Source organism: Entelurus aequoreus, linkage group LG02 (assembly GCF_033978785.1).
Source record: "Entelurus aequoreus isolate RoL-2023_Sb linkage group LG02, RoL_Eaeq_v1.1, whole genome shotgun sequence".
Taxonomy (NCBI): Eukaryota; Metazoa; Chordata; class Actinopteri; order Syngnathiformes; family Syngnathidae; genus Entelurus; species Entelurus aequoreus.
The window spans coordinates 18,964,291-18,976,030 of NC_084732.1; the positions used below are offsets into that span (position 1 = coordinate 18,964,291).

The window sequence follows — 11,740 nt, forward strand, 5'->3', positions numbered from 1 at the left end:
GCTATCATGACAGTTGGCTTGAGAATATGCTATTATCATGACAGCATGAAAATATGTTATTGTCACGACAGTTAGCATGAAAATATGCCAGTAGCGCAACTGTTAGCATGAAAATATGTTATTGTCATGACAGTTAGCATGAAAATATGCTATTAGCGCAACAGTTAGCATGAAAATAGGATTTCATTTTGACAGTTGGCATAAAATTATCAACACAGCATGAAAATATGATATTATATCATTTAGCATGAAGATAAATCATCATGACAGCATGAAAATATGCTATTGTCACGACAGTTAGCCTGAAAATATGCTATTGTCACGACAGTAGCATGAAAATATGCTATTGTCACGACAGTAGCATGAAAATATGCTATTGTCACGACAGTTGGCATGAAAATATGCTATTGTCACGACAGTTAGCATGAAAATATGCTGTTGTCACGACAGTTAGCATGAAAATATCCTATTGTCACGACAGTTAGCATGAAAATATCCTATTAGCGCAACAGTTAGCATGAAAATATGCTATTGTAACGACAGTTAGCATGAAAATGTTATTGTCACGACAGTTAGCATGAAAATATCCTATTACCGCAACAGTTAGCATGAAAATATGTTATTGTCACGACAGTTAACATGAAAATGTTATTGTAATGACAGTTAGCATGAAAATATGCTATCATCACGACAGTTAGCATGAAAATATGCTATCATCACGACAGTTAGCATGAAAATATCCTATTAGCGCAACAGTTAGCATGAAAATATGCTATTGTAACGACAGTTAGCATGAAAATATGCTATCATCACGACAGTTAGCATGAAAATATGCTATCATCACGACAGTTAGCATGAAAATATGCTATCATCACGACAGTTAGCATGAAAATATGCTATCATCACGACAGTTGGCGTGAAAATATGCTATCATCACCACAGTTAGCATGACAATGATATCACGACAGTTGGCGTGAAAATATGCTATCATCATGACAGTTGGCGTGAAAATATGCTATCATCACCACAGTTAGCATGACAATGATATCACGACAGTTGGCGTGAAAATATGCTATCATCACCACAGTTGGCATGAAAATATATTATCACGGCAGCATAAAATATGCTATTGTCACAACAGTTACCTTAAAAATATTACTATCACCACAGTTGGCATGAAAATATGATATCATCCCAACAGCTGGCAGGGAAATAAGATATCATCACGACAGTTGGCGTGAAAATTATATCATCACGGCAGTTAGCATAAAATATGTTATTGTCATGACATTGAACATAAAAATATGTTATCACAGCTGGTGTAAAAATATAATATGACAGTTGGCGTGAAAATATGGTATCAAATTGTGGATATTTGACGATAGTTTATCGGTTTTGTATCACAAGACACTGTGAAATGGTATGCAGTACAAAATATCGATACCGCGTTCGTCTCTCATGATACAGGATATAATATCGGTACTTTTGCAGTTAGTAGTACAAATCATTACATCACCAGAGATACATAATATCATGATACGATTCCTAGGGGTGTGTTGAGCCGATATCGATATGGTAGCAGCATAAAACAAGTATCGGGTCGTATCAGTTTGCATCTAAAACCTCCCGACACAGCACGTCTACTTGTGCAAAGCTGGACAGTTAGTTATCGTCTAAATGTCTTTTTTTTCTTGCATTTCAGTCAAGTCATTTACAAAAGGTAAACATGGCAGGCTAGGAGCTAGCAGCTACACAACAGCTAAGCACACAAGCAAGGCAAACGTAGTATTTGTCTTTAATTGAACAATATTGCAGTCTAAACTATGACATTTGTCAATATAAACAAGTATTAAATCACTGAAGTTGCGTGTTACTTACAGATACAAAGTCTCCAAGGCAGAAGCATATTACAGAGTATCCAGTAACAAACGTGTCCGCATCGTGAGCTTAAGCAATTGCCACTCCACTTCAATTTAAAGACAGACCAAGTCAATTTCAGACAGTTAATAAGAAATAGGTTAGTCTTTTTCATGATGATAAATGTTTGTTTAATTTCATCTTATCAAACTTTGTGTATAGCTCGGTTGGTAGAGTGGGCGTGCCAGCAACTTGAGGGTTCCAGGTTCGATCCCCGCTTCCGCCATCCTAGTCACTGCCGTTGTGTCCTCGGGCAAGACACTTTACCCACCTGCTCCCAGTGCCACCCTGGTTTAAATGTAACTTAGATATTGGGTTTCACTATGTAAAGCGCTTTGAGTCACTACAGCAGGGGTCACCAACGCGGTGCTCGCGGGCACCAGGTGGCCCGTAAGGACCAGATGAGTAGCCCGCTGGCCTGTTCTAAAAATAGCTCAAATAGCAGCACTTACCAGTGAGCTGCCTCTATTTTTTAAATTGTATTTATTTACTAGCAAGCTGGTCTCGCTTTGCCTGACATTTTTGATTCTAAGAGAGACAAAACTCAAATAGAATTTGAAAATCCAAGAAAATATTTTAAAGACTTGGTCTTCACTTGTTTAAATAAATTCATTATTTTTCTTACTTTGCCTCTTATAACTTTCAGAAAGACAATTTTAGAGAAAAAAGACAACCTTAAAAAGGATTTTAGGATTTTTAAACACATATACCTTTTTACCTTTTAAATTCCTTCCTCTTCTTTCCTGACAATTTAAATCAATGTTCAAGTAAATAAAAAAAAATTATTGTAAAGAATAATAAATACATTTTAATTGAATTCTTCATTTTAGCTTCTGTTTTTTTGACAAAGAATATTTGTGAAATATTTCTTCAAACTTATTATGATTAAAATTCAAAAAAAATATTCTGGCAAATCTAGAAAATCTGTAGAATCAAATTTAAATCTTATTTCAAAGTCTTTTGAATTTCTTTTAAAATTTTTGTTCTGGAAAATCTAGAAGAAATAATGTTTTGTCTTTGTTAGAAATATAGCTTGGTCCAATTTGTTATATATTCTAACAAAGTGCAGATTGTATTTTAACCTATTTAAAACATGTCATCAAAATTCAAAAATTAATCTTAGTCAGGAAAAATTAGTAATGATGTTCCATAAATTATTATTTTTTATTTTTTCAAAAAGATTCGAATTAGCTAGTTTTTCTCTTCTTTTTTTCGGTTGAATTTTGAATTTTAAAGAGTCGAAATTGAAGATGAACTATGTTTCAAAATTTTACTGTCATTTTTTTCCGTGTTTTCTCCTCTTTTAAACCGTTCAATTAAGTGTAAATATCATTAATTATTAATAATAACATAGAGTTAAAGGTAAATTGAGCAAATTGGCTATTTCTGGCAATTTAAGTGTGTATCAAACTGGTAGCCCTTCGCATTAATCAGTACCCAAGAAGTAGCTCTTGGTTTCAAAAAGGTTGGTGACCCCTGCACTAGAGAAAAAGCGCTATATAAATATAATTCACTTCACATATTCTAACACACCACAACACAATCAAATAATGCATCCTTCATGCTGATGTCGTATCGGATCAATAATGTCCAATACTCGAGGTTTCGTATAGGTTTTGACTGAACCTATTGTCTCGGTGAAGGAGTTGAATGTGGAGAAAGTAAGCACCGGAAAAATAAATCTCCCTACTTTTTTGTTGTTTGTGTGTGTGTGCCCTGTTGTCTGGGCTGTAAATACGCCCGCAGAGATTTCCGACATCTTTTGAAAAAAGTCGGGCGCTTCATGCTAATTTCAGCCGGCATCAGATCTCACGTCCTTATTAAACTATTTCTGAAGTCTCTTTTTTATTATTTCCTTTCATGGCACGCCTTTTAAGAAGCTGGAAATAGAATAAATGAAGCATTGTTGTTCTCTCCCCCCGCTTCCTCCGCTGTAGATCTTCAAAGTAAAAGCCCCAAAACAAAGGTTGCTTTCTTCCGAGACGTGGCTGTTGTCGTGTTTGTGCGCGTCGCTCTCATTGGTAATAGCTTCCTGTTTTTTTGTTGTTGTTTTTTTTGCCAGATGTTTGCCACCCTAGGGAGAGGAGTGACAAGTGTACAGAAGACCCCAGGAGCGCAGACAAGAAGAGTCGAGCGCTGATAAGGTAAATCAGATTTTTTGCAGGGAAAAATCAAAGTTCATGACTTTTATTCAAGGAGGAAAAGAAGCACAACGCCGTGATTTTCCCCCCATCTCATCCGACAATGGCCGGGTGCCGCTCTCGTCCCTCACAGGCGCCACCACAGCGACCACCACGCCCAGCCGGGCTGCCAGCGCAACTGCATGGACGAGAACCTCGAGCGACGGAACCACTACTTGGACCTGGCCGGCATCGAGAACTACACGTCGCGCTTCGGAGCCGGTGAGTGGACACGCCCCACAGACTTTATTACCAGCTCGAAATAAGAAATAGCGACAATTATTTTCTGCCGTGCTCCCCCTAGTGGACGGAAATAAAGCACACTTTGTAGCCTCAATGCGACTTTCAGGGGAAATAGGGGATTTTCTTCTTATCAATCCACATAACATTGAAATTGCATATTTATGATATTGCATATCATTTAAAATGTAATATCGGAAATTATCGGTATCTGTTTCAACGTAATCGGTATCGTTTAAAAAATTTAAATTTATGACTTTTTAAAACGCCGCTGTGTACACGGCCGTAGGGAGAAGTACAGAGCGCCAATAAATCTTTAAAAAAAATGTTTGTCTTGAAAATCAACTTTTACCTTGAAAATCATTTTTAGTCATGAAAATCAACTTTTACCTTGAAAATCATTTTTTGTCATGAAAATCAACTTTTACTTTGAAAATCATTTTTTTCTTTAAAAAAAAATGTTTGTCTTGAAAATCAACTTTTACCTTGAAAATAATTTTTTGTCATGAAAATCAACTTTTACCTTGAAAATCATTGTTTTCAAAAAAAAAAATGTTTGTCTTGAAAATCAACTTTTACCTTGAAAATCATTTTTTGTCATGAAAATCAACTTTTACCTTGAAAATCATTTTTTTCTTTAAAAAAAAATGTTTGTCTTGAAAATCAACTTTTACCTTGAAAATCATTTTTTGTCATGAAAATCAACTTTTACCTTGAAAATCATTTTTTTCTTTAAAAAAAATGTTTTGTCTTAAAAATCAACTTTTACCTTGAAAATCATTTTTTGTCATGAAAATCATTGTTTTCAAAAAAAAAGTTTGTCTTGAAAATCAACTTTTGCCTTGAAAATCTTTTTTTTTTTTTTTAATTTTTTGTCTTGAAAATCAATTTTTACCTTGAAAATCTTTTTTTGTCAGAAAATCAACTTTTACATTGAAAATAATTTTTTTCTTAAAAAAAATTTTTGTTTTGAAAATCAACATTTACCTTGAAAATCATTTTTTGTCATGAAAATCAACTTTTACCTTGAAAATCATTTTTTTCTTTAAAAAAAAAGTTTGTTTTGAAAATCAACTTTTACCTTGAAAATCATTTTTTGTCATGAAAATCAACTTTTACCTTGAAAATCATTTTTTTCTTTAAAAAAAATCTTTTGTCTTGAAAATCAACTTTTACCTTGAAAATCATTTTTTGTCATGAAAATCAACTTTTACCTTGAAAATCATTTTTTGTCATGAAAATCAACTTTTACCTTAAATCATTTTTTTGTCATGAAAATCAACTTTTACCTTGAAAATAATTTTTTTCTTAAAAAAAATTTTTGTCTTGAAAATCAACTTTTACCTTGAAAATCATTTTTTGTCTTGAAAATCAACTTTTACCTTGAAAATAATTTTTTGTCATGAAAATGAACTTTTACCTTGAAAATCATTTTTTTCTTAAAACATTTTTTTGTCTTAAAAAAAATTTTTGTCTTGAAAATCAACTTACCTTGAAAATAATTTTTTGTCATGAAAATCAACTTTTACCTTGAAAATAATTTATTTCTTTAAAAAAAAAAGTTTGTCTTGAAAATCAACTTTTACCTTGAAAATAATTTTTTTTCATGAAAATCAACTTTTACCTTGAAAATGATTTTTTTCTTTAAAAAAAATATTTTGTCTTGAAAATCAACTTTTACCTTGAAAATCATTTTTTGTCATGAAAATCAACTTTTACCTTGAAAATCATTTTTTTCTTTCAAAAAATGTTTTGTCTTGAAAATCAACTTTTACCTTGAAAATCAATTTTTTCTTTAAGCACTGCACTGCCTTTGCGTGCCGGCCCAGTCACATAATATCTACGGCTTTTCACACACACAAGTGAATGCAAACGCATACTTGGTCAACAGTCATACAGGTCACACTGAGGGTGGATGTATAAACAACTTTAACACTGTTACAAATATGCGCCACACTGTGAACCCACACCAAACAAGAATGACAAACACATTTCGGGAGAACATCCGCACCGTAACACAACATAAACACAACAGAACAAATACCCAGAAGCCCTTGCGGCACTAACTCTTCCGGGACGGTACAATATACAACCCCGCAACGGGGCATCACAAAAAAATTAGGCATAATTGTTAATATAATAATTGTAGGTGTTAATTCCACGACTGTATATATCGGTATCGGTTGATATCGGAATCGGTAATTAAGAGTTGGACAATATCGGATATCAGCAAAAAAGCCATTATCGGACATCTCTATTATTTACCGTATACGTTACTTGACGTATTTTCCGGACTATAGAGCGCACTGGTATATAAGCCGCACCAATAAAATTTTAGAAAAAAATATTTTTCCATATATTAGCCGCGCCGGACTATAAGCCACAGATACACACGTTGCGGAATGAGTTATTAACACAGAAAGATTTTGCAAATGCTTATTTACATACCTTATTTGTTTCCAAACGGTGCCTGTAACATGGCAGTAAAACGGCCGATCAAACAAAACATAAGTCATCGTCATGGACCCACTCGCTGCGGAAGTGTGAAGTGAATTATATTTAAATAGCGCTTTTTAATTATTTGATACTTGTTTATATTGACCAATGTTTTAGAAATGACATTAAGGACATTTATTATTACATATGTCTAGCTTGTGTGCTTGGCTGCTGTGTAGCTGAAAGCTCCCAGTAGCCTACAGCCTACCATGTTTATCTTTTGCAAGTGACTTGACTAAAATACAAGGAAAGACCAACTTTGTGGGCACAGATTTTTGATGCAAGCTGATACCGTCCGATACTTGCACCGATACGCCCCTGGTGCAAATACTGCATAGGTCACATTCCACGTGGACAAAATATGCCTTACAACTTCAAATAATAAAGAAGGAAAAGTTCCCCTGCCTCTCAAGCTACACAAGACAGTTCATCCGCTTGGTTTTTTGTCCCGCAGCGACCGCAACAGAACAGCCCAAGGCAGAACCCCAGACCAGGTCGTCCAACCAGACCCGCTCTCGCTCCCATGAACCGGAGAACGGCCACCCCCATCCCCACCAGCCCCACCAGCCCCACCACCGCCTGCAGCAGACAATCGTGGAGGCCCCCGACAGTCACCACCCGGGGCGGACGCGGGGGCAGGACTCCGGTAAAGCCGTCCTGCGCTCTCCCAAGACCCACGGCCACGCCCCCGCCGCCCAGGTGGGCAGCCGGGTGATGCGGAGCAGGGGTCTCCCGCCGCCGCCGGCGCTCCCCAGCCAGACGCCCCCTCACCAGTCGGCCGCCCCTTACCGCAAGCACAAGCAGCGCTCCAAGGAGAGCTACCGGGCGGTGTCGGGGCCGGTGGTGGAGAAGGAGCAGGTGAGGGAGCTGCCGGGGGTGCTGCTCTACGAGGGGCGGATGGGGCAGGTGGTGAAGCGGCACGAGCACCATCACCACCACGAACACCACCACCACTACCACCATTTCTACCAGACCTGAACCACGGCCGCCCCTTTGGGACCCTTTTTTTTTTTCCTGTTAGGAGAGGCTGACACAGGAAGCCGTGTCATCCATGATAAATCAGTGTTATGAACAGTTCCAGGACCACAGGACTAAGGATCATGAGGGGCCACAGGGGGAGGCCCCCAAAGCCACCGCCCAGCGATCTTTGTGGCAACATAGCAGAAGATAGAATCTTTCCAGACCACTAAGCCAAGTCGTTGAAGGACAGTGATGCAAAGCTATTTGAAGTGTGTGTGTGTGCTTGTGTGTGTGTGCATGTGTGTGTGTGCTTGTGTGTGTGTGTGTCAAAAAACACTTTGTGTCTGCGTGACTATTTAAAGTAGAAGTAAAATGAAGAACCTGAGCATTTTTTTGCGCTTGAAGGAAATCCCCAATCTGCTGCTACCTCCATTTGATGTTGGAATGACTTGGCATCAACAGGTTCATTTCACATTTGTTTTTTCAATTTTGGTTCACAATCATCAGTAGTGAAGTTTACTTTTACTAACTCTGGACTGTACATAAGTTTTATATTTATATGTGTATGTATGTATATACAGTATATATATATATAGATATATGGATATATATATATATATACACGTGTGTATATATACATATATACACAAATATATGTGTATATACACAAATTGTGTGTGTGTGTGTATGTATATATATATATGTGTATATATATACATATATATACACATATATATATATGTGTATATATGTATATATATACGTGTGTGTGTGTATGTATGTATATATATATATATACACGTGTGTGTGTGTGTGTGTGTGTGTGTGTGTGTGTGTGTGTGTGTGTGTGTGTGTGTGTGTATATATATATATATACACATGTGTATGTATGTACATATACATACACGTGTGTGTATGTGTATATACATACACGTACGTATGTATGTATGTATATACACTACCGTTCAAAAGTTTGGGGTCACATTGAAATGTCCCTATTTTTGAAGGAAAAGCACTGTACTTTTCAATGAAGATAACTTTAAACTAGTCTTAACTTTAAAGAAATACACTCTATACATTGCTAATGTGGTAAATGACTATTCTAGCTGCAAATGTCTGGTTTTTGGTGCAATATCTACATAGGTGTATAGAGGCCCATTTCCAGCAACTATCACTCCAGTGTTCTAATGGTACAATGTGTTTGCTCATTGGCTCAGAAGGCTAATTGATGATTAGAAAACCCTTGTGCAATCATGTTCACACATCTGAAAACAGTTTAGCTCGTTACAGAAGCTACAAAACTGACCTTCCTTTGAGCAGATTGAGTTTCTGGAGCATCACATTTGTGGGGTCAATTAAACGCTCAAAATGGCCAGAAAAAGAGAACTTTCATCTGAAACTCGACAGTTTATTCTTGTTCTTAGAAATGAAGGCTATTCCACAAAATTGTTTGGGTGACCCCAAACTTTTGAACGGTAGTGTGTATGTATATATATATGTGTATATATATATATATATATATATATATATATATATATATATATATATATATTTATGTGTGTATATATATATATATATGTGTATATATGTATGTATACATGTATGTGTGTAGATATGTATATGTTATGGATTTTATAAGCTTAATGGTTAATGTGACTAGAGTTCTCTTTGACTTTTATACGACAGCCAAGTCTTTCCTTTCTATTAGCATCTCTCGCTCTCTTCTGCTCTGTTTGCTTCAGTGTCGAACGCCCTTTCTTCTTACATTTTTATATCACGCTCCGAATACTGTTTTTGTTCTTTTAACGACCAAATGACTAAAACGCCAACTCTCAACAGTGCCAGCTAGTGGATTAAATGTGACGATACTAGCGTCCGGTAGTTTTTATTTTTTAAATGTATATAAATGCCTCCGCCAACTTTCATAAATCAAAAGGGGTGGTGTAACTGATGCTACATTCACACTGCATGGTAGGATTTCAGATTCAGATTTTTGTTGTCAAACCCCATCTTTTTATTTTGTCGTTCACATTACAAAAAAAAAACGTATCTAATGTGAATGCAAACTGACCGGCATGCAGACATGCTCTAGTATTTAACAAAGTGAACAAAGCCCAAAAGTGGACTGTTTGTCTTTTTTGAGGGTTTCATCAATTGGACATTTATTTTGATGACTTAATTACATTGTTGTCTCCCTGGTCCAAGATGACTTCAAAACTGATACGGTTAACAATATGAACAAACAAAAAAAGAAATACTTCCCTGCCCCAATGCTCTTTCAGCATTTCTTCAAGCATCTTGAGGAAAACATCAGTAGAAGAGGACGCAAAATAGAATACTAGCAGCTAAAGTGGGTATTCTAAAATGTGCTTGAAAGAGTGGTCCCATTTTAAAAATCATTGAAAACCAAAGCTAAGCAGTAAAAAAAATTGTATACTTCTTTATTCAAACTTGAATATATTTTGATGCATGTTTTGTACTAAAATGAATTGAAATTGCCCCCAAAACTATTTTTTATGTGCAATTTAATTTTGAACTTTAAGCATTTTCCATCAAATTAATCGTATTATTGCTTTGAGGTTTATAGACAACTTTAATTCATTTGATAATACATTTTTAGTTGGGAAAAATAATTCGCTAATAAAAATGATTTTAATTATATATATATATATATATATATATATATATATATATATATATATATATATATATATATATATATATATATATATATATATATATATATATATATATATATATATATATATATATATATATATATATATATATATATATATATATATATATATATATATAATACCTGGGATTTATATAGCGCTTTTCTAAGTACCCAAAGTCGCTTTACATGTTAAAAACCCATCATTCATTCACACCTGGTGGTGGTAAGCTACTTTCATAGCCACAGCTGCCCTGGGGTAGACTGACAAATATAGTTATATATATATATATAACTATATCTTCTAATGAGAACCCAATCAATGAAAATAAATTAATTTTAAATTTAAAAAAATTATTAGCTTATAAAAAATATTTTTAAAATGTGTCTAAATATATAAACATATATATGTATGTATAGATAGTACTATATTGATTCCTTCAGGACCGTTCCCTCAGGAATATATAGTGTATATATATATATATATTAGTAATCAAAAATAGTTCCCTAATTGTAATGATATATATTTCAGTACAACACAGCCTTGTTGTTTTTTTGGCATCTTCCTATGAGACACTAATGAGAATTAATTAGATTTTTAATTGGGGGAAAAAAAATACAAAATAATTTTCATTAGCGAATCAAAACTAGTTGTATAATTGCTATATGTAGTCAGGACTTGAATATACTTCAATACAACACGGCCATGGTTTCTTTGGCATCTTCCTATGAGACCCCCCACCTCATAATAACCCACATTCTCCACCAACAAGACTTTTGTTTGTGTTGTTCCCAGCTGTCGTCAATCTTCTGGTGTCATCTAACCGTGGCCATCCCTCCCAGCCGGGTGTCTCCGAGTGGTCTCATAACTCGTCTTGCCCGAAGCCCACCCCGCGTGTCTATGCTCACCTGTCCCCTCGGGCAACGGGCTGTAATGGAACTCTCCAACCGCCGCACACAAAAGGGTGAAAAATGAGTCAATATGTGCCCTCGTTCTGTTTTTTGCCCTTTTTATTTTTTTCCCTGAAAAATGCACACATCGGGTTGCGATTGTTAAACCGCAAACTTTGACCCTCGCAAGGGATTAAACATGATACAGCGTCACAGCACCGCCACTCCCTCCGAAGCCTTTGTCAGAGCTTGACAAGGACCTTAAAACTAAAAATGACCTACTAAAAATGATTGGTCTAATTTTTCTCTTTTCTCTTTTGCGAAAGTGACATTTTTTAAATCAAAACAATGGCGCAAATTTGCAAGCGCCTCAGTAAGT

General features: G+C 35.5%; 1 protein-coding gene across 1 annotated transcript in view; it reads left to right on the forward strand.

Moving 5' to 3' along the window:
• The window catches only part of nkd1 (NKD inhibitor of WNT signaling pathway 1), a 110,416-nt gene extending 102,031 nt beyond the window's left edge, over positions 1–8,385 (forward strand). The window contains exons 8-10 of the mRNA XM_062023586.1: positions 3,980–4,061; positions 4,192–4,319; positions 7,288–8,385. Coding sequence (XP_061879570.1) covers positions 3,980–4,061; positions 4,192–4,319; positions 7,288–7,811 — 734 coding nt within the window. The 3' untranslated portion in view covers positions 7,812–8,385. The remainder of the gene's footprint in view (positions 1–3,979; positions 4,062–4,191; positions 4,320–7,287) is intronic.
• Positions 8,386–11,740: the final 3,355 nt, after the last annotated feature.